A 24,491-nucleotide genomic window follows, 5' to 3' on the forward strand; every position below is an offset into this window, starting at 1 on the left:
CCCAAAAAGCTTCATACTGTGTAAAATCAGATTTTTTTTCCCAAGTGAAGACCTTGAACCTACAGTAATACGCACACAAAAGCACATTAGTGAGCCATTCAACATCTGGGTTATCTGTTTCTTCATTTTTAGCAACACCTGGCTGCTGAATGGCAGATGCTGAATTATGAAACAGTCTCAGAAAGTCACCCTGGGTGCCGCTGCCCACCCACCTCCATCCTCATCACCCTGGAAACTGGATGATTTCAGGACTGCATAGATAGGTAATAAAATACTGGTATGTGAGCTTAAAAGCTGCAAATCTACTTCAGATTTACAGGATTTACAGATTTACAATTGTCATTTGGTGATTGAATTAAATTGCAATTTTATTATTATAAGCCAGAAACTGGTCGTGAAATGAAACTTCACTCAGTCCTTATTAGGCATAGAAGCTTTATTTGATTGGCCGTTTTCCACTTACAACAGAGTCACTTTCATTTGAACAAAAGTTTTGGAGATTTACAACAGCAAAGGACTCGTTTCACACCAGAACATAAAGGCAATGACAACAACAGTTTGGACCAGGGAAGACACAAATGTCCTTACAACACAATTTGCAAGCCTTTTCAAGTCTGCTCCTTAGTGTGGGTTCATTCTTAATCTGCATGGGGTAGTAGCAGTGCAACATTGAAAAAATAAATCAATTTAGAGATTTGTCTTAAAGGGTAAAAATATTTCCAGCTGAGATGCACCCATGCTCTTAAGAACGATATGCGGTAAGTGAAGTAAGTGAAGAGATGCACAAACCTAGTGGACCTTGTTGGTGTACACAAAAGGTACACGGAGAAACTTTTTGGTTCATGCACAAAACTTAAAATATGAAAAACAAGAAGCAGTATGCTCAGTTAAGGTAAGTTAAGAAACTGTTATCAATGACTCTCTGCAGTGACTTAAATCATTTACAATTCATCGGCAGTATGCTATTTGCAATTATAGTATGTACAAACTTTCCACGATATAAAACATTTTAACATAAAGCCACACTGAAAGAAAAGAAGTACTATTTGAACTCATTTCCACATTGAAGCATACACTACAAAAATGACTTTCTAGTTGGTACTCACTCACTCCATCACATGAGACTCCTAGAAATGGCACAGTTACTCACAGGACACATACATTCACAAATCCAAAGAGCTGTTTCCTGTTTGGGTCTTACGTTACCACCAAACTAGACAACAATGTCCTCACAGAATACATTCTCTGCAGAAAATGCCACACTGATCACGAGGTGTGTGGAAGTTTGACGAGTTGTTTTTTTTTTGTTTTTGTTTTTGTTTTTTTCATGCATAATGTGTAAAACCTTGCAATGATTTCTCCATTATCTTTCTGGGTGCCCGTTTCAAAGTACTTCTGTAGTGTGCTGAAATGAAACATTGCAGAGTGTAGAAAGAAATGCATTAAACATAAATATAAAATGAAAGTGTGCTAAATGTACTAAATATAGCAGAAACTGGGAGATTCAGAAACATTCAGAAACATGAAACACCTAATTAAGTAGACACCAAAGAGCTACAGCTAGATCCCAGTAAACATTTATCGTATTATTTTCCAAGTGTTAAACCACTGCTGTCACATCAAGACCTCCTGACTGAATTATGGACGTCTACCCTTTACTGACTTGAAAAGAACAGGTCTCTGAGTGAGCATTGAGCAACTTTATCACCTGTTATTATGAAAGACACAACACTGTGATACATCTCATGATGACTCATATATACTGCACTACAGCAGTAAGTACAGACGCACACACAGGGAGAAAGCATTCAGCAGAGCAAACACAGACAGTGGATACACTCTTGTACCCAGATGTACTGTATTTTTACACTTGGCTATCACGACTCTGCACCCACCATAAAATCTAATAAATTGGTTATGTTGGATTTCTAACCAGCACAATGACGAGCATCCTGATTGCATTTCTAGCTGTCCTAAACAAATTAATTTTTTTGGAAGGTATCTTGCAGCGACAGACGACGCTTGTCTTGAAATTTTAAACCCACCAACAGTGTGAAAATTATTGTTTTGTTTAGATGCACCAATGATAAATTACACATGGTGGTATTTTTTTCTGCTACCCAAGCCGCACTCTGTTGAGGGATTATTGCTGAACAAACAAATGGGAAAGGGTTAATTTCTTGTCTATCTACTGAGTAAACACATTATAATAACACTTTTTAAACACACTCCGCATTCAAGCTGCTCGAGGAGTTCTTCAGAAACACCTGCAGAGATCAGACCAGGGATGCATATTGTTGGACGGATTTTCCAAACAAGACAAACCACTGGTAGCTACTTACACCAGCCTACAATTTAAGTGGTTTAAGTTACACAAACTGATTTTAAAACAACGTCTGGAAGAGAAAAAAAACAAAACTTCACTGTCACAAGAATATCAAGAATGATAGACCAATACGTTTAGCAGAAAGTTGATATGCTCTGAGGAATCTACCATTGGTTGAAAAGAGTGCATTTGATCAGTGAAAAAGCAGCTATTTTTACAGCACAGGAAGTAAAGGAAATGAACATCTCACTTGAAAACACAATTTTGATCCCTAAATAGGAAACAAACAAAACCTCATTCTCTTTGTGCGCCAACCAAACACCACTGTTGTTCCTCCTTATCCCAACTTCTCTTCCCTCAACCCCCTTTTGCCATTTTATCTCTCAACTCACTATAGCCCTAAATAAAGTGAAAGGAGCAGTGCAGCTCCCCTCCTGAAATAAATGCCAAAGAGAAAAGAGTGAGAGCACAGACCAAACCACTGGCGGTGGTGCCTGTGCTCCCTGACGCCCCCCTCTGTGCTCTCAGGTGGCATCGTCTTCATCATCATCCAGGTGATAGTTGAGGGTGATGACGGCGCTGATGAATTCTCCGAGCTCCACAAAGTCAGCTGTGATAATGTTGATGCCGCTCTCCCCGGGTCTCTGCGATCTGATCCACTGCATCATGCCTGGTAAGGCCCTGGGAGGACAGACAAAAACACCCAAAGTCACAAAAGATGCAGAGAGGGATAGAAGAAGGGATGATTCATGGCTGGCTGGTTTAACACGGAGAGGGGCACGCTGCGATAAAAAATCTCTGTGACGCAGCATGAGATGTCTAGAAGCCAGACCCCAGCTGTGAGGATGACACTGTAAACTTGCGGGACATGTTCATGTGAGCCGTGCACCAGGGGAGGGTGTTACTACTGCACGTGCCTCGCCCGGCTTTCTGCAGGGCGAAATTCGACAAGTCATCTCCTCCTCCTGCATTGGCTTTCTTGTTCTTATGTTCTGACAGTCTGTGTGGAAAGACGAATGGATGGAATTCTGAAGGATGCCTACATCAAAGTCGCCAAACGCCTGGTGAGAATGGCTGATAGTGGTGCTATCAAATGAATAATTCATTGCAGGCAAATTGATGGTTTTGCGGCTGAGGCTTTTAACAAACTGGTGACATTAAGAGGGAGTGAAATACAGACAAAGCTGAGGGTAAAAAAAAAAAAAAATCCTGAACCACAACTGAGAAGGGGAGATATAGAAAGAGGGAGGAGAAGGATGAGAAGCATCGCCTCGGGCTTGCGGCAGCTGTTAAAAAAAACTTGAATGAGGTCAGTGTCAAATGCCTGGGGATACCTGTAGAAACCAACATGCCTCTGGATTATAGTTATAAAATGCCACGATGACTCACATATGACTGTGTGTGTGTGTGTGCACATGCCTATGAAGTTGTGTTATGGGTAAATCATGTCATTTCTGTGGCCTCTGGTGTCTGAGGTGTTGCTATAATTATGGTGTCTTTGTACATGTTGACTAATCCTGTGTGCCACCATTGGTGCTAACCCAGCAGCTAACCCTGACATCTTATCCAATCCGAAAGTTTTACACTGAGCATGAACATAAAACAGTTTTCTTTGTCTGTCCTCCTATCACACACAAACACACATACACACTGATGTACACACCTTTCTGTGATTGTCTCTCTCAGACCGCTGGCCACGCCCTTCATCACAGTGCTGGCCTTTGGTGTCAGAACCACCTGCGAGACAAAGAAGGTCCCCTTCCTCCTGCAGGAGACGCATCAAGCAGTTAAAATACATTTTTGCTGTATTTACAGTATGTTCTTGCATTGTATCTATTGATGAAAAGCACTTTATGACACCTTCCGCAGTGAAGTGCCACACATGAATAAATATTGCTTTAATGTAGAATTAATTAGTTTAAGTGCCCACAAAGACACTTATCCTGACAGAAAAAAAGTATAGAGACATTTCACATGCAAATTACTGTGAGGAACACTTTCCCATTACTGTCATCAGTTTCTTTTAAATGTATTGTTATGTATCATTATGAATGAGTTGTATAGGATAAAAATGTACTTTGATCCTATGTTTTACAAGTAAGCCACTGGTGTGAGTGTCAGATAGCCCAGATGGTGATAACTTGTGCATTTCAGCCCACATCCCATCCTCTCAGATGGCTATTTTGAACAAACTACAGTGAATTAAATTGTTAGTCATTTCTGTCTGAGCCCTTTGTCAATAAATCAAAATCATGCTATAATGACACATCATGGTTGGACTTTTGGACATTTGTAATGCTATAAAACATAACACAGGTAATGATACATCAATATTCAATTAAGGCAAAAAAAACAAACAAACAAACAAAAAAAACACATCACTTGCACAGATGATGTAGAGGACATAAAGTGCCCACAGTGGGATAACTACAGGGACTGACCTGCGGTCAGTGACAGACGCCTGGAGAAACTGAATCAGCTTCTCTGGGTCTGTGGTGTTGGCCCAGGGAGACGGCATCATCTGGCCTGGCCACAGGAAGGGCACCTCCAGGGCCATGGGGTGGTGGTAGAAGACAAGCACCTGGTACTCCTTCTCCCACAGATACTGCAGAGTCACCTGGAGATAGAGGGAGAGGGCATGTGTTCACGGGAGAAGCAGGTTAGAAAGTGAGAAGCGGGGTGGAGGAAAAAAAAGGTGATGGATGTTGAATAGTAAATATAAAAGAGCCCCTTCTGTGCTGAGTGACAGAAAACATTTCAAAAGGTAGCTGATATGTACCTGGCAGCTTACTGGGTGAGCTTTACTTTTATTTGAATGGAAGCAAATAGAAATAAGTGGATGTAATTGCCTGATGATGATGATTAAGCACCTTTGTTCAATACTCTGACTGACCATAGAAAATGTCAGCTATGTTATTTCTGAAGGCAGACTGCTTGGTCACACAAACAAAAAACTGTTTTATGTCTAATCACAGTCTATTGCTTGTCAAGAAAAGAACTTGAGAACTGGAAGAGTATGAAACACAATTTAAATTGGTATATTTTTTTAAAGCTGTTACAAGCTATTCAAGAGGTAAAACGCATTTTTGAAAACATTTCATAGAATTACAAAGACTGAAGACTGCCTTCCAGAAATTACCCTCTGGGTAAATGATATATATGAAACTTTTGTGCAGCTCTATGTGTCTTTTCAGTTTTAATTTATATAAAAAAGTAAAACAGATGTACACCACATCATCTTAATATTGCTATGCTTGCAGTTCTGCTACCATGCATATCATGCACATCAGCAATAAATGTATGTTTCAATGGTTACATTTAGCCAGCAACAACAACAACAACAACAAAAAATCAATGTACCCTGTCCGTTGATTGGTTAGAGGCCAGGTTATTGGCTAGATGGTGTACAGGTTCAACAGCTTTTCATCATAACCCCAAAATACATTTACCTCATGTCTTTTGTTTTCATGAGATTCTGACCTTCCAGCTGTACGTTATCATTAAAATAAGCCAAACAACTGCTGGAGAAAAGTCGTGCAGTGGGTTACGTTTGTAACAGAGAGGTAAAGGAGCGACGAGGGAATAGCAGAGTAAGTGTACTCATAGAGTAAATATAATACCGAAATAGGCAATTGTCTACTCTAAATTTAAACACCTCCCTAGATGCCACTGCAGCTCTGAGAAGAAGAAGTTCATCATTTCCCCAGAATGCACTAGCCACTATTTGCCTTTTCCTCTTCTCTACACTTCATCCTCACTCAGCAGCAGCACCTGACAGGAAACTATGATCTTAGAGAGCTAACGCTGGCGTGGGAGTTCGTGAAGGGTGATGAATTTTGAGGCTGATTAGTATTCTGTCTTCCTGGCTCTTCACATACACCTCAGGGTGGGGGGAGGGATAGGTGGAGGTGGACCAGGTAGTGGAAGGTGGAAAAAAAAAGAAGAAACCGGACAGAGAAAGGGAGACAGATCTGAGCGTGGGAGGACTTTTCTACTCGGCTTCTATGCAAAAGTGCATACGGCAATGAGTGGGGACGTGATAACCACTATTCTGCATCTCAAGAGATCAAAACAGTCAGTGTGGTGAAGGGCTGAGAAAACAATAATTATTAAGAGCCTTTCGAACACAAAATGTGGACAATCAGGAAAATGTTCAAGGTGAAAGAAGGATCTGAAATAAATGTTCGAGGTCACTTCATTGCTTTTAATCTTACTCCCTGTTAAGCATTAAACCTGCAGTGTGGAACCTGCCTTCCCTTTCTGGCAGTGAAAGTAATCACACAAACACTGCCGAGGCGAGCTTATGTAGTATGCCTACAGGTCAGCTCAACCCCATCTCCCCTGGCCCCCGGAGCAACGCTGAGTTTCTCTTATATCTGAACCATCAGAAACTTTTCTAGGACACTTTTTAAATTTCTCCACCATGTTCCTAGTGGCTGTAACCTGTAAGCTGTTGACCTAAAATGCATCACTTTCACAAAAATTATACTATCCTGCAAAATACAGAGATTTACCTAGAGGCTTTATCAAAAATATGTGAACTCGGCTGGCAAGGGCTTGAATATAACGTAAGGTGTAATGTAAAGTGGATTTGAATTCGACAGTACCTCCTGAGCAAAGACGACTGGGCAGAGTTTCTCTCCAAACACCTCCTTCAACATGGCCACCAGTTTTTCATGGTGCAGGTTCTGCACGCCATAGAAGTGGTTGAAGTCCAGGAACACAACCTCTCTGGCATGAGCTGACAGGAAACTACTGATCTGCTCTAGACCTTCTCTCACCTAGAAAACACAAATAAGAACAACAATTGTATTGAGAATGTCTTTGACGGCACAATGATGTGAACAATAGTCACACAAACACTTGTGGTGTACTTAAAATTTCTGAAGGACCTTGTATGATTAAGCTCTCAGTCTGCACTCACACATAAGTATGCTGCCACAGACGTAGACATGCACAAACATCACTTAGCAACCACAAGCATTGCAAAATATTCATCACATCAAAAACCACCAAAACTCTATGATGACCGTGGCACTGAAGAGCCCGTGGGCGAAGAACAGCTCGTTGTCAGGGTCGCGGGGCTTGGTGGAGATGCGCAGGTCAAAGAAGCGGATCCCAGCCTCCAGTTGGCTGGTGAAGTTCATAGTCTGTGTAGCTAACCACTTCCTCATTAGCTTCTTGGCCACTGTGCCAAAAACAGACACAAAGTTCTGCACCGTCTCCGGCTGCTCGGGGCCCACCGGAGATGCCTCGTCGATGTAGAAACTGAAGGAATCATGGGAACCTGCAGGAGACACAAACATGAGTCTGCATGCAGGTATTGAACGCTGCCTGTTTTATTTCTGTGGGGGGGGGGGCACAGCTGTGAGAGTGGGGTCAGCATTTGAAAACAGCCCGGTGCCATGGCAACAACGCTGACTGTGCGAATAACAGCTTCCGTGGTCAGAAGCTATGAACTCTGACAAGTTGAAAAGAAGCGAGTCTGTGCTCACAAACAATGAAAGTTTTCATCCATTGCCTTTCTCAGACAAAACATAGCTCGCAGGGAACAACAACGCTGGGTGTGATGTTATATATTTCCTATTTAGCATTCAGAATATATCGTTTATAGTGAATCTTCACTACAATTACTAATACAGTACCACACTGTACTGTGAGAACTGCAAAAAGTCCTGCATTCAAAAGCCTGCTGAAGTAAAAGGATGTAAGTATCAAAAGTAAAAGTACTCATTCTGCAGTACAACAGTCCCTGTCAGTTTTTCTATTACGTATGATGTTTCTGGATTAATATTACTTCTGTATTAATAATGATACATTTTGCTGCTGCTGTTGTTTTAAGCTGAGATCATTTAAGCCACTTTACATATTATTGTAGTTTAACGTAGACATAGTTGAACGCATCATATTCAATCAGACCATCATATGTTTGTCGTGGCGCTGTCCTGTGAGAACCACGCATCTCTAAAAAGTCAACAACATGCATCTTCCAGCTAAACCAAGGAGGGTTTTTAAATGGTTTATTCAGCAAATTTGTGCTTAAGTACAGTACTTGAGTAAATCACTTACCTACAGTCCACCACTGATGACTCAACTTGGAGGTTTTCTGAACCCCTCGGAAGGGCCAATGTCTATTTTTGACAGGTCTTTCACATGTGTGAATGTAATAATAATAATCATAATAATGATAAAATGTATTTGTATAGCACCTTTCATACAGGGATTGCAGCTCAAAGTGCTTTACAAGAAGATTTCTTTCTTCACCACCAAGTAAGTGCTTTACATAGAAAAAGCAAAATGGACATAAAAACAATTTAAAAATGAATGTGAAATAAGGATGAAAATAAAGACAATGCATAAAACCAAACAATAAAATATTAAAATCTAGGTAAAAATAGAGTAGAATAAGGATAAAAATCTGTTCAGATGAAGCTCTAAAAGAGCTGGTGTGCGGCCCTCAGACACAACACAATCTTTTTCCTTCTCGGTAGATACTGATTCACCACAGGTCTTGATTACACTGAAGCAGGCATTTCACAGCCGCCTCAGAACGTCTTCTCATGGATGTAATCTCACTGTGGGTCTTATCTACCTGTAGGGCACAACCCAATGTTGCCCCAGAGACCAACGCATTCACAGTTACACAGAATGCATAAAATCAAGTCAAATACAACATTTTTAACGAAATGCAGCAGTGTATAAGCGCGAGGCAAAGCACAAAAGCTTCAGACCTGTACCAGGAAGTCATGGCTAGTGAAAGGCTAAAAGTGAAGAGATAAGTTTCTGGCTTTCTTTTCAAAATATTCAGTGAGCTGCTTCCCTGATATCTGTACATAGTGTGTTCCAGAGCTTTGGAGCGTAATGGACAAAGGCTACATCCCCAAGCCAGTGCAGAGCAGCTAAAACTGGACTAATGTGCTCTCTTACTGGTGGCAAAAACATGGCCACCTTAGTGATTCAATTCCTGGTGGTAACTTTCTCATAAAACTTGGTTGATTTTATTTCAGACCAACTTTTTCCCAAGTTGGAACAAGATAAACATCATTTGAAAGTTTTCAAAGGCATCTTTAACAGGTCAGATAATATACTGTAGAGCTTTGGAACAAAGACAAAGAAAGAAAAAGAAAAACTAATAGTGCCTTTGACTCAACATATTTCTCAGTCAGACGACAGCTATTTCACTCTCCGCTGAACATATAAAGGACACATAGCTGTGCAAGCAGGATTGGATAGACTTCTAACAGACAGGGTTGCTGAACTACTGCTTTCAGTGAGATGTGCATGCTGCAAACAAGCTGACCTAACGTCACATTTCCAACACGCTGTAGTGCTCATTATCCTCTCGCTAAAGTATTAAAATATCATACATGTGTGTCTTCTGTAGAAAGCAGTCGGATGAAAACTATTATACTGAGTAACTGAAATGTAATGTTTCAGTGCCTCGCGCATTGCAAACACAGTTCTGTTCCATTGTGACAGCCTGTCCATATGCTGATGCATTCCTAGGTGACACTGAAGACCTTCCTTGCAACCGTCCATGGTGGATTCTGTTAGTTAGGTCTGAAGGTCGCGTGTCTTTCCAAGTTTGTGAGTGAGAAAAGAGAAAGTGTGTGTACATGTGTGCGTGTGTGTGTGTGTGTGCACGTCATGCAAATTACGCTGACTAATTCTGGTATCCTGCTCTCATCACTGCAATCAACTTCTCATCCTCTTTTTATCTCTTCATCACATTCCCTCACTCTTTCACGCAAACATACACCCTCCTCTCCTCCGCCCACACTCATACAAGCAGACACGGAGCCCGAGTTGACCTTCAGCTAATACTCCAGTGCCAGGTCTTCACAGTCAGCCCAGAGAATGACCGTAAGCAGGGTGGACAGCTGAATCCTGGGGCAGGACAGCAAACAGCATCACTACATGCTGAATTGTATCACTAGGGTCACAGCGTAACAGAGTATGACCTTAACCAGTCACACCAGCTGGCTCTGCTGTTGCTGAAGAGGAAAGATTTCAGCTCTGGCTCTGAAGGTTGCATCACACAATTATTTTCATTATCCATTAATCTACCATAATAATTACCTCCACAAGTGAAAATACAATTTCTTAAAGCCCAAGGTGGTGTCAATTTGCATGTTTCGTCCAATATACAGTCTAAAAAATAAAGATGTTCAATTTAATATCACATGAAACAATGAAAAGCAGCCACTCACATTTGAGATGCTGAAACTAGGCAGTGTTTGGCTTTTTTTAATGGTGTGTTAGCATGCTAATAAAGTACCTCGCTAGCAAGCACAGCATTTGTGTGTCATGCTTTTTGCAGTTGGCGCGGTCTACATGGTGCAGATGGTGTACACGGTCTCCATGTGTTCATGTCCCAGATATAGAATCTTACTTTTTTGTTGCATATGATTGTGTTTTCTTTAGCAACTACCTCAGTTCACAATGTGACTATGCATGTAAAGCCTATAGCATTTTCATGCAAGGTGTGTCCACTTCAGGCATCTGTTCATTTTAATTGATTCAATTCAGTGTGTGTGTGTGTCATAGCCTATGTAAACATTTTCCAAAGGTTTCATTATCAGTGTATTGAATCCGTTAATGCATGGTGGCACACCACTGTTTGTCTCATTTCACACAACGATCTGTCTGACAGCTGAGCGGCATGAGGACAGTGACCAGAGAACGAGGTTGACGAGGTCACTGGAGCTGCTTGAGACTACACATAACTAACTGATGCTTTTCTATTAACTCTTTCCACCTGCAGGTGTATTTCTGTTCAATTTATTTTCCTTTATTTGACCTTTCTTTTAAAATGTACAAATAAACTAACATACTGCCGATTCCCCATTTTACCTAGCTGCTCGCACTAACAGGCTAATACAGCAACTAGCTGTCCAGCCAATTCATCCTACAGTAACCACATTAACAATTTACATTTACATGCCAGCGAATGAGACGGAAGAGGTCATTGCTGCCACCTGAATACTCAAGCTTTCTGATGAACGCCTCTCATTGTGGACTCAATTATAGTCATAGAATATAATCAGTTCAAACAGCTGTCTGACTTTTCAACTGAGCACTGTGATGACAGGACGTTGGCAGAGAATGAGGCCAATCAGATCATTGGTCTGAGGTTACAGGTAAATCACTACTCAGCCTTTCTTATTACTCATTTTATGCATGGTCTCCACTACAGCCATATATGATAATTTAGTAAGTGCGTCATATATGATACCTTTTCACAAGTCCTGTTTTAAGTGTGTGTGTTGCACAAAAGAGGAGGAGCCCATAAAGCTGCACAAGAAGTCACAAGTGGAGTTAAACATCACATAAGATGGATGCAGTCTGCACTTCCTGTATTGCTGCCATGTTCCTTGGGAAAAGTCAAAAGCTCATGGCGATCACAAATCCTTCAGTGCCTGCCTGGCCAACTGTGGAAGAATCCAGCTCAAGCCATTCAAAGACCCTCCTCCTACACCAAGGTCTCTTTTTCACAGACGGTGTCAGCAATCCAAGCAGCTCTTGGAGGATATCTGGCAGTGTACTGGATTGGTGTCTATGGCTTCTAAGAACGTCTGTGTAAAGATGGACCAAAGCCCAAAGTTTCCTTTGTTTCCTTGTTTCTTTTTCACTCTTTAAGTTATATAATAATGTACTGTCTATATTTGTATCCTTCACCTTATATACCTACCCTATACCCTGTCTACAAATAATAACTATGACCTCAATATACAAATATACAACATTATTTTTACTGCACTATATTCTGACAGTTGTGTGTGTATGTTTGTGCTTTTTCAGATATGTGCCATGCACCTTTCCTCACCACATTCACCATTAATCCTGCTTGGTGGTCGGCCTGTGGCACAGGGAATGCTGGGGGTGAACGCAATGCAGAGGGCTGGGGTACAGGGGCAAAAGTCTTACTATTACTAGTGAACCTGTAATAGCTATCATTTCATTGTTCCAATGTTAGGGGAAAAGTGCAGTTCATAGGTAGCTTATAGGTTAAATATTCAATTCAACAGTGCCACAGCATCCTGCAAACAAACAATATCTTTACCAGTTTTGATGAAAGCCCCCGTAAGGCTTGTTTGTGCATTACTAACTAGCACTGCCTTAAATATGCATGACAAAAAGCCTGTGCATCATGCTTAACTGCAAAGAGAAACAATCTCACAGAGGAAACAGAGACCGAGGGGCAAAACATTTCGCCAAGTGTGCAGGACATCTGTAAGAATCTGCAGAGAGAGCTGGGCGCAGAGGCAGAAGCTCTAACACAATCAAGCTTTGCTACCTGAGCTCTGAACATGATTAATTATTGTTTACGTTATGAAATAATTTGCTGCACATTTATGCTGTGCCACAACTCAAGGGCAACACATTCATTTGGAAGCATGTGGAAGCAACAGATTTTCATGCAAATACTCTCAACACTGTCTCAGAATTGAACCATTTCCCTTTTATTTTTGGATACGGGATCAAAATCTCAACATTCATTAGACAGCATGTGATGTGTAATGAAGTTATCCTCTTTTCAAGTGCCAGAAATTACACAAAAATGTGATTGAAATAAGGACTATCATGATAATCAAACAAGGACATCCATATTACTGCTTCCCTCATGGCCTTAACTTTTCCCTCTCCATCAAAAAACATCGAATTTGTTGGTAAAGACTTTCATAGTGATCATGCTTTGGTTCTGTCTGATCGCACTGATTGAATGGGCTGTTGTTTGGAATGACCTGTTTACTGTCAGCAATATCTACTCTATCAATGTCTCCTCTCATACTGTCTGATGGAGTTAGACTGTCACAGTGTCCGAACAGAGTGCAGGATGTGAACTTCTCCCCTCACATCAGCAACATAATCACATGTCAGGAACAGACATGAAGAAGCTGATGTCCTGCTGGGGGCGAAGAAGGCGTGAAGAGAGTTGAAAGAGAGACAGAAAAAGGCTGAAACCGGCTGAGGCTGGTAATGACAATGATGGAGACGATGATGACAAGGATGAAGGTGGTGGTGGTGGTGGTGGTGGTGGTGGGTGACTGTTACCTTTCAGAATTGACCTGTGTTAACTGAGTCTTTTCTGACTCACTGAGAGCAGACCTTGCAGAGGACCACTGGTGGTGTCTGCCATTTTTGCAAGACAAATCTTTACTGCTCAGCATGAAGTCTTTCAAGATCTATTTCAGGTTGCAGAGGAGAGGAGATAATGACAAGGAAATGAAACGTAACAGGGTGGAGATGAGCTAAATAATATCAAAATATAGATATGAGCCCCAAACCCCAACTCCATCCACTCTCCTCCACGCTTTCCCTGCATTGATCCCTCTGTGTGGTTTTATGGTAACACCTAAAGAGTTGCTCTTCCCATCTATTGTATCCAGCCTTCATTTTTTCAAACTCCTGTTCAATTCTCCCCAGCCTCACTTTGCCACTTGCCTTGCTACTCTTTTCCATCTTCTTTGAGAGGCGGTGGCGCACAAAGCACATACATTTCCGATAACGATGAGTTATTTGACTTTTAGAATCAAGATAAATGTCCTCCTGCTGGAAACTCAATTACTGCTGGTGGTGAGGCAAAAGCAGCCTGTGGAGTATCAGTAACTAACCACTCTGCTCATTTCTATGTTATTTTGACAAAAGGTTTACTGCAGCAGCTTACAAAATTGAAAAGTTCGTATATCGAGACGGTTTATTACAAGTTTAACTTGGGTGCAGATGGTCAAACACAGTGACTTTGGTCATAGGTAAATAGAGCTAAATGGAGACTGGAGGCGGGTCGTGACTCATGGGGGATTATCCATTACAGAAAATAGCTGTGCCATTCCCACCTCTTTACCACCCATTGGCTTAATTTCCCCGAGAGGAATATGCTGTTTGTCTTTCTCTTTACCAAACTATTTTCTCCTCCTCTGTTTTGAATTTCTCATCCTCTATTTTTCAGTGGCTCTTGGCTGATTTCCTGGTCTTCGACAGTATTTATTCTGGCATCTGATACCATTCATCCTCCTTTCAGGGTCGTAAGTGGCAGCAGAATGATCTAGTCAAGGGACTGATTGACAGATTTACAGCTAAAAGTCCTGGCCCAGCCTTTTACTCGACCCTGAGGGAGCTGGCAAGGCTGAATATGCCTCTGAGGCAAAGCATTTGTTTTTACTGCCTGCAAGGCCATCTTAGCTTAATACAATCGCCTTCACCTTTTCCCTCTGGCCCGGAGTATGCTATTCATTTCTTACCTCGGGTAAAGCCTTAAACTGTCACCTTCAGCCATTGGAGAGGTTAAGTGTGGCTCCCCTGAGCCCTCTCATGCAAATCTGACTCTGTGGTTCCATGCAGTCATTGAAGTAAAGCCACTTAGTCACAGTAGTTTGTCTGCTTTGAATGAAGTCAAACAAGATCTAATTTTATCTGGTAGTAAATTCATCAGTTTTAGCCAGACACAAACCACCATCTAATTCTGAATTTTGTTCTACATTTTTTCTATTTTTCATCATAATGCCAACTCAAAATAAGACAGAAGCTACCTAAATATGTAATTTGTCCCTTTCTCAAATGTCTTTTATCAGCCATGTGTGAAAAAAGAGTCAGGGCATTTTTATATCATCTCTGAAACAAGTCACTATGTATAATATGAACGGTGGAGCAGCAGGTAGTGTGCGTGCCTCACAGCAACAAGGTTGCCGGTTCGATTCCCGGGTCGGGCCTTTCTGTGTGAAGTTTGCATGTTCTTCCCGTGCATGTGTGGGTTTTCTCCGGGCACTCTGGCTTCCTCCCACAGACCAAAAATTATCATTAGGTTAATTGCCTGTAAAATTGCCCTTAAGTGTGAGTGTGAATGGTTGTGTGGTTGTGCCCTGCGATCGACTGGCGACACTTTTCCAGGGTGTACCCCACCTCTCGCCCATTGATGGCCGGGATAGGCTCCAGCACCCCCTGCAACCGCGGATACGCGGTATAGAAAATGGATGGATGGATAAATGTACATTTGCAGGGAAAGTAGTATGTCTGGGCTGCATGTCTGTGGGACTGTTTTGGAAATCTTCTGCCCCCTAGTGGCCAAAAATCCATGATTAAGACAGCTTTAAACAGCCAGAAAACAAAGCTGTGGATTATTTGATCACCTATACCACTTATTCAGAGAGTAAATGTAAATACTTTGGCCTTTTAAATGAATGAATTAAATGAACAGACCATAGTTACTAGAAATGACCTTTAGCCATCTGAATATACATTTAGTTGCTGTGCACATCTGTGGGACACAGATATATGCTCATGCATTGGCACTTACTCCAAATCATAGGACTGCACTGATGCCAAAAATCTTGAAATCCAATAAATCCACTTGAATTACTATGGTAGTGAAATTCGAACAGCCATTCCCTTCCCTCCAGTAAAGCTTGCTTCATGGTGACAGAACCACAGAGAAACAGATTGACAATATCTCTGGCAGCACACCTTTGCTGACCACTATGCAGCCAGGCAGGCTGCATCCTTCACCTAGCAGATCTAACAATAGCAACAGAAAACAGCCCACCATGCTCCCCACTGATCAGCTTGGGGAAAGGAAAGCGGTAACTACGCTCTCCCTCATCGTTTCCTTCTCTTCCTTTAATTACCTCCACCTTTAATCTGCTACTACTTCCTCTCCCGCTCGTCCCCTCACACCTTCCACAATTAGGTGTAGAGTAGAACTAGTGCAGGTCATCTGACGTGTAGACTCGATCTTTTGACACAGCGTGAGGCCAAAGAGGCATGTGGGGCCAACACAGAGAGCTGAGTCATGTCTGAAAGCAACCATGTTCTTATCTCTCAAACAAGGTGTTTTGACCAGCAGAGCACAGGCAGGATTAAGCTCATGAAAAGGTCTATTATGTTTATGTAATAACTGACACAAGCACAATGCACTTGGCTGCTGCGCTGTGTCATGAGTCACAGCATGATAAACAACTCTATGAATCCTTATTAATTCCACTCACTGGTCAGTATGTTACAGTATGTATGTAAACGTTACTGCTCTCTAATCAAAAACCCAATCTAATGCTGACTCTACTCAATAAGCTGTTTTTGTCTATGGCTATGGTCGAGCCATCTTTTCACAGCTCTTTGTCTTTCTGGACAAATTTCACAACAGCGAAACACTGAGTCAGCTCTCCTCAGGGTGACAAATGGTTTATTGGTGTCTTTGGATTCTAAAAAATCATGCAAATTTAATTGAGTTGGACCTCCCTGCTGCTGTTGACAAAATCAATCAGTCTTTCCTCTTGGATTGTCTCAATCATGCTGTTAGCATGGAGGCTTTTACAGTGGTTTGCCTCTTAAATCCAAGATTGATCAGTTAAGGTCAGAATTGATAACTTTTTGCTTTCCTCTGCACCTCCTTTCCTGTGGTGTACCACAAGGTTCCCTTTTAGAGCCAACTGTATTGTACTGTGAAATGTTCTTCCGGTGGGAAACATGTTCAGACATTGTAGTAACACTGAGAATACACAGCTGTATATCTCCCTAAAAACTGCTGATGTTTTTAAACTTCAACTTTATTGGTTTTGGGGATTTCAAATACTAAATGGGTAAAAAGATTATTTAGCTTAACAAGAGCAGAAGTCCTAGGTGGTAGCTTTTTCCACTTAAGAAATTAAAAGTTTCTCTCATTTAGGGGCCTGGAGACATGCTTTAATCCCTTTGCCTATTGATTACTGTACGTCTTTGTGGGAGTCAGTCGGCCTTGTCTCGTCTGCAGCTTGTGCAACATGCAACAGCTAGGCTCCTTTCCCCTGTGCTGTCTGTCTGTCAATGGCTTCCAATTAAAGAAGAGCTGATTTTAAGACTCTTTAATTTATTTTTAAAGCACTGCATGAAAAGTCACCTGACCATATCTCTACTTCCAAAACCCTTAGATCTTTTGATCAATATTTCCAGTCCATGCTAAAGTCCCAGTAAAAATCAAAGCGTGAGTATTTCCCATTGTTGACTAACAGTTTACCCTGTATGCTCATGCTTTTAAGCGTAAACATATCTGTACACTACAGAGTATTTATTAATTTCTATTTTCATTTTCTACATTTTGCTCTTTTTGTGTTCTTAACATAAGATGTCTTCACTTGACATAATATTTAATGACGGGGTCTGAGCTGGAAACAGATTTTTAATGTCTGCCTATAGATAAACTTACCGGTAGCACTTCACCATTACTGCCTCCACCTCAGTGCACATGATGGACTGAGGCAATATCCTTCTATTAACCCCTGTACATCTGTGAGTGAAAATTAATTTGTTTTAATTGCCTACCTTGGTTACACAAACATTAAAACTAACAAAACAAATAAAGTGACTAACCATTTAATCATTTACGAAAGTGTGATCAGCATACACATCATGCATACCGACGCTTTTAAACTGTTTTCACACATAGATTAGCTAGGTAGATCAAAGTCAATGATCTGTCACAGCACATATGGTAAGTAGATGCTATCTATCGCACAGCAGCTGTTGTATCTGGCAGACACGGCTTCCTTCAGAATCTATAATGTGTTATGTGTATAGCTATAAACTGTATATTGCTATTATTTGGCTGCATTACCTCATATACAAATTACCTGAAACATCACAAATAGATACCATTAAAACATCATAAAAATCCAATCCTAATTAAGTCTCATCTGTCATCATGAAACCCTAAAATAAATTCACTGCCAATCATACAGAAGATTATGTATACTAATGGGTACAGCTGTGCAATGCTGGCAACACAGACACAGTGGGGACTGTTTAGCTTTTTGGCAACAGCAGAGCACCATGCCATCACATCACCCCCACATGGTTGAGTACTTCAAATTGCCAAAACACTTTAGTCTGGATCATTGAGGCTGTCAGCTGGTGAACTTCTTTTTTTTTTCTGGAAAATAAATAGCATCACTGAATTACAGGCAACAGAGGGTGGATGCTGAGGATTGTACAGAAGGAGTCTAACATGAAAATAATTTTCCATCTAGGAGGAATAATTAAATTTGAGAAGGAAATAAAACAACTGTCTCATTTATTACTTATCTGTCCCAGTTTTATTCCTGCCTGAACAAAGGCTCGCGATGCTGCATTCTATGATGAGACAGAAGGATATGACATGAGGCACACTTTTGAAAGAAATCAGACATACACACAAATAAGAACACATGGTTCTTGCTAAATAAGCTCTCGTAAAATCCTGTGGATTATGAAATCTATTTTGACAAGCCTTACGCCAAATGTGTGCACACAAACACAAGAAAGTGCACAGAATTGGAGGATGTTTACAGAATCTATCCAAACGGAGGATATACTGAGAGCAGCTGAGCTGCAGGCTGCAGGGCCAGTAAGAAGTAATGATACCTAATTAAATGGGACAGAGCATGTTCCCATGTTGCATTGGCATGGATGAACAGTGGTGTAACACAGCACATCATGTGATTCAGTAAAATTCCAAGCATGAGTTAATACACGCCATGTTGTTTCTGTATTCAAGTTGATATTTGATTAAACTTATGCACTGGTCTTGGTATCCTTAAGAGCAGTGGTCAGTGCTGGTAATATGCCACGCCTCACTGGACACTCAGCCCGAAGCCATCTGCATCTGAAATGCCAGCGTTGCACATGCCAGCCCTGAACACACCAGGTAGTCTACAGTTCAACAGCAAGGCAGAGATGGAGAGAGACGGGGGCACAAAGGATTAGAAATGCAAGAAAATGAAGAATGAAAGTGCTTCGTGTGGAGGTGTGATAATCACTAGGCAGCAGATATGGAATTAACTGGCTGCTAATAAGCCACTCCATCAGTCAGATATCAGTGGTGGGCTTTACAACCAGCATTTCCAATTTGAATTGAGTTTAAGGAGACCTGCGCACTGATTGGCTAGAGGTCCAACAACTCATGTCCATGGAAAGCGCTGTGATTATTCGAGTGCACAGACTGAACCCATCCCACTCCCCGTCTCTTCATCTCTGGCCACCACCCCATTACAAATGCCAAAAGTCCTACACAAAAGAGAGCAGCGTGGTTTTGCTGTGTGTTCTGGATCTTTGAAGTGGCTCTAACAGTACTTCTTTCACCTCGGGCTGTCTCATCATTTGGAGTAGTGGATGGAGACGCCTGAAATCCTCTGGGTATATTTTTACAACCTTTATACAGCGAACGACAACAAGAGGAAGAAGAACTGTTCGAGATACATTGCACTCCTAACGTTGCGCAACAGGTCTCCCCATTTGTTCTAACGATGTTCAGCGGAATAAAGCCATATTTTGGATTCTATGAGTTGCCCAGGGTAAAACATCAAAGTTTGCAGTAAAATATGCTGAATGTTAACACTCACGGTTTATTTATTTCTCATCTACTAGGAGAGCTGCATGCAATGCGCGCAGATCAGAAGGCATGGACGCGCTCCTCACCCATTTACACAGGGGTAACGTAAAGAAACACCTACCGGGAATAGCCAGGTTGGTGAGCGGAATAGTGTGCATGCTCTGCGGTAAACTTGCCATCCAGTCTGCAAACCGCAGGTCGCTTCTCCCGTGAGACGAAGCCATGCTGCCGCTGTGCACAACGCTCCCTTCTCCCGGTCCGGTGCCTGCGCCAACGTGGAGTGCGCTCTCTCTCTCTCTCTCTCTCTCTCTCTCTCTCTCTCTTTCTCTGCACACACAGGCGCGCACGCACGCACACACACACACCACCGTACACACTCCCTGCCTGTCTCTCTCTCACACAGACACACACCAGAGCGACCGAGCGTCAGTCCACACCCCCCTGAGCAGAACGCATCGGCGGGTGGCACAATTACGAAAATGCGGTTTGTTAGACAGATTCAACTATGGCAACATTCGGGTAGCTTTCTATTAATACGCAGTAATAACACTGTAAGGAGTACATATTTCAGTTTTTACAGTCACCAGAATCTGCCAAAAATGACAGCCTACCGCATAAAGCCTCATAAGGATGCAAGACTACCCAAAGCTGTTCTTTGTTTGTTTTTCCTCTTCCATAAGCGTCTACAGCATGGCGGTCACATCACCGAGGACGCAGGTATCCCCAGAATCACAGGTTTTGTGGCATTAGAGATGCCATCATCTCATTTATGTATAGGAACAAAGTTGTGTCTGAAAAGCCTGTCAGCTGTTAAAACTGAGGTTGAAATCTAATTTCCATCTGACCTGGGAGCATGTCTGAGGTCATGCACTTGGATGACTGAGTGCCATATGGCAGTGACTCATTATCACTGCAATTAATACAGCAGTGACAATGAATAACTGACATTCACTGTGGTAATAATCAGCTGGCTGGCCACATTAAATGAGTCATTCAACAAAACTCGGTCACCATGGTATGAAGATGGAGAATATACCAAAAACTGCATATTTATCAGTCAGTAACCACCCTGCATAATCAGGAAGAAATAAGAGATGACTTGACTGTCAAATGTTATGCTTTCCTTAGATATAGACTGAATATCACTGATTTCTCAACACTGATTGTTTTTGTTCCTGGTTGGATGCTACATGTATTCTGTAAATGATCAGCATTGTGGAAACTATGAAAGGCCTACTCAGGTGGTTAAAGGGCCAAAGCAAAACTCACACCCATAATTCTGGTCTCAAATGGATAAAGCCAACCCTGCTAGCATCACAAAAAGATACAAGTGACCAGGAATTTAACCTCTAAGAATCGCATATGAATGGATGGAGCTATACACGGTATACAGAGGAATAACTTACATGTTTGGTCTTGGCAACTTTTCAATAGTCAACTGCTTTGATGCTCCGGATTCAAAGTGACTGCAGCTGTTTATCGAGAGGCTACATTATAAAGTGATTTATCATTAGAGGTAGGTCTGATAAGTCTGTTAAAGCTCTCACACTAAACCAGGTAGGTAACAGCCACCACGTACACCAAATATCACTCATTCTGTCCATGCTATCCTCATTAAACTCACTGTACCTATTGATATTTTAAGCAAAGTGCAGTCACTCATTAACCTTTCGTTTGTAATGACTAAAAAATAAGTTGCACTGCTCATGTTCAAACCTATTTGTTTTTGTAAAAGCCTGTCATGTTTCCCCTTTCATCCCATTTCGGTAACAGTATGAGAAACAGGTTAAGGATGTAGGCTTATAGGGTACCAGTCTAGTTTGAGTCATCAAGGGATGTGCTGGGTTAACATCAACTGCTGGTGGCAAAAGCCCACTGTCACTTTCTTCCATTTTTCTGCTTGATGATCCAATCCAGTTGATCCCTGAACCCAAAAGCCCACGGGCTGAATTCTCCAGTTATGTAACAGCCCTCAGGTAATGGCAGCGCCTCTCTACTCGAGTGGAGAAATCACATCAAGAATGTCAATGCAAGCGCACCATCCATATATAGAAAGCTCTAACCTGTAAATTGTCATAAGTCATCACTCTCAAATCTGAAGTCGTTTGCTTTCAATCAGTGTGATTTGATGAGCTGAATAATCTGAACACACGAGCCAACTACTGCCGGTTTTTACGATACTTCTTCAAAATTTCGAGAAAAGAAATTCCACTCGTTCCACTCAGCACACAAGGTTGTGTTTTATTTTTTGTACAAAGGCAAGGTAAAACGTGTTAAGGCTTCATGTTTTCTGGCTGAATGTATGCTGTGGCCAACTCTGACATATATAGGCTGAGAGGAAAAAAAGAAAAAAGAAAAAAAAAGACATCAGTTTGACATTGAGGCCGAGGTGATTACTGCAAACATGTATATCTCAGCTTCTGTAGATGGAGAAAACCAGAAAAATACCTCACACAGGATGTATAAATCAAGGACAACTTCTGTTATGTGGTGTTGCCCAAGTTTAAACAACTACATATTTATTCCCTGCTGTGCTGAATGATGAATCACTTGACCTACAGCACACACCTGTTTCCTAAACTCATTACATTTCAGCCAGTTACATCCCATTACAGTAACATATTGATCAACATTAAATATGATTCACAATCAAAGTATTTTTGATCATGGTACAAATGACGTCGCATTCTGTCTTTGTGAACTCATCAAGCATATTCCCAGGTTTCATATGTATTATTTGGCAATAGCTGTATAGATTTTAGTAAAAATGAATAACTTAATGGTGTAATAGGAAACACTGGAATGTTCCCTAATCATTGGTCAGATTAGATCACAAAAAAAGAACAATTCATCCTGTCAATCCCATTCAGTTAATGTTAGTGAGGAGTAAATCCTTCTGATATTTGCATGATGATTACCTGGGAACTGAACCAAGCATTTGTGTTTCATGAGCTTATTTGACCGGTTTCAGGCTACTAAATCACCAGCTGTTTACCACACATTGAAAGTTTTTCCTCAAATCCTCTAGATCTGCTGCATGGCCCTCAGGTTGGGAGACACCTAGAAGACACCGGACAGATCAAAAGGAGGAAAGAGTCGTCACATGGTTATGATGTTTGAAGTTAGAAAATGAAATACAGCGCTGGTAGCCAAACTGTTAGGGTTACTTACGGTAAAATCTGTGCCAGTGCATGCCTTGATATCCTCAGGAGTGAGCCCCTCCCACACTTCGATCAGAGTCAGGCCTTTTGTCTTATCTACATCAAACACAGCCTGGTGGACAGAAACAGGGCAGAGAGGGAGGGAGGGAGGGAGGGAGGGAGAGAAAGAAGAAAAAAGGATGATGTGTTCAGAGAGACAGAGGGAGGGGGGTGGGCGATGAGACATAAAGATAAAATGATGAGAACGAGCATTGCCTTAATAGTATGATGCATGGTCACAAGAGAGGACGTGGGGGGCTTAATTATGAAGGTGACCTACAAGAGATGACAAGCCTCCCCAAAAAACATCAGTGTCACAGATGGGGGCCAGAGCACCACTTCAGTGTCATCCATAGATGACAAAATAGCTGCAATTATATTGATGATCCATGAAAGGCCTCAGAGAGTGGGTCCTCAACTCTGCCCCACTACAGAGTAGTGAGCAATCACATTTTAATTGTTGCACTGCTTTTAACCGTGAAGCATCGCAGAAAAGTAAGTTAAATGTAAAATATTGGGTAGCTGACAATCATTTATCAATTATGCTGATGAGGTTAAAAATAGCATTGTGAGTTTCTGTGGTTATTTACTCTTTACCTGAGTTTATACTTCTACAAGAACACTACTAACCATGGGTCTGTGCACATACACTGTGACGAGCTGTTCTGGATATACACACATGCATGAGCAAAAACTGATAAATCCAGGCTCACAGATGAGCTTACACATGGTTTATGCACAAAACAGAGTGAGTGTGCACGATTCATAAATAAAGTCCCTGGAGATTTCAACATGTCTCACAGTAATGAAATGCTGAATATGGGCAAAGGCATTGGTCCTGTGGCAGAGAGAGAGAGAGAGGAAGCTGGCAATTACCACGAAGAATCCTGCTAAACATGTCGTTTACATTGAATGGCAATGGACCCCAAATGCTGAAAACAGTCTCTTTGAAAAGTAATACTCTGTCCTCTGAAAAGTAGCAACAGAAAAAGAAAATCAATTTGGTGCACAGATGCTAGTAGAGTACTTTCAGGAAACAGAGCTTTTATTGGCTCTTTAAGCCTTCTTTTATGAGCAAAAATAATTCTTTGAGCCATTTCTGTGTTTACAACATTAGAGTGGTGTAGTTTGTTTGGTGTAAAGTCTCGTCTCGTCTCAAAGACTTTTTTGTTTTGGCTTCTCTTCTTACTTTGATTCACTCAAATTTAGTGAATAATGATCCCATAATTTTCTGTTAGGAGTCCATTGTTTCCCACATCATCACTGGTTGCTTGGAGACTGGGATGGTTTTTCAGCATGAACGTGACCTGTGTCTCTCCACAACACCAGAACATGCTATAGAGAGTAGAGGGCAGAAATGGAGACAGTCTTTTGGAGTGCTGTTTTGTAGGTATAGAAAGTTAACTTTGGCTTGGGCTGATAAACTGATTTCAGTTGGTGCTCTGAAGCAACTACTACAAGTAACTCCATTTCTCAATCAATGAGTTGGGTAGCTGCCGAGCTTAACATTGCCAAGGATTTCTGTCAAAGTCGGCATCTCAAATAGCATCTTATGATATTATCAGTTAACAGGCTGCTGCTTCTCAACACAGGCCTGACATGGCCAGATAGGTAGGTGTACATACGATAC

At 41.5% G+C, this 24,491-nt stretch overlaps 2 protein-coding genes across 3 annotated transcripts in view; both read right to left on the reverse strand.

Moving 5' to 3' along the window:
* Positions 1–418: 418 nt before the first annotated feature.
* On the reverse strand, positions 419–20,068 carry plcxd3 (phosphatidylinositol-specific phospholipase C, X domain containing 3). The gene is made up of 6 exons (XM_070964825.1): positions 19,783–20,068; positions 7,357–7,613; positions 6,934–7,107; positions 4,768–4,943; positions 3,990–4,091; positions 419–3,007 (listed from the first exon to the last, which is right to left on the reverse strand). Exons 1-6 carry the CDS (start codon positions 19,883–19,885, stop codon positions 2,851–2,853), a joined length of 969 nt encoding a protein of 322 aa, XP_070820926.1. The 5' UTR covers positions 19,886–20,068; the 3' UTR covers positions 419–2,850.
* A 1,808-nt stretch (positions 20,069–21,876) lies between these two features.
* oxct1a (3-oxoacid CoA transferase 1a) overlaps positions 21,877–24,491 on the reverse strand; it is a 44,041-nt gene continuing 41,426 nt past the window's right edge. Inside the window, exons 16-18 of one of the 2 annotated variants that reach the window (XR_011602286.1) lie at positions 22,833–22,934; positions 22,580–22,721; positions 21,877–21,992 (exon numbers count right to left, since the gene is read on the reverse strand). Coding sequence is in view for 1 of the 2 variants with exons in the window: in XM_070964154.1 (XP_070820255.1) it covers positions 22,686–22,721; positions 22,833–22,934 (138 nt within the window). In the remaining variant the exon portion in view is untranslated. Of the gene's footprint in view, positions 22,722–22,832; positions 22,935–24,491 lie in introns of both variants that reach the window. The other variant, XM_070964154.1, reaches the window with a different exon arrangement.

Source organism: Chaetodon trifascialis, chromosome 6 (genome assembly GCF_039877785.1).
Source record: "Chaetodon trifascialis isolate fChaTrf1 chromosome 6, fChaTrf1.hap1, whole genome shotgun sequence".
Classification (NCBI taxonomy): domain Eukaryota; kingdom Metazoa; phylum Chordata; class Actinopteri; order Chaetodontiformes; family Chaetodontidae; genus Chaetodon; species Chaetodon trifascialis.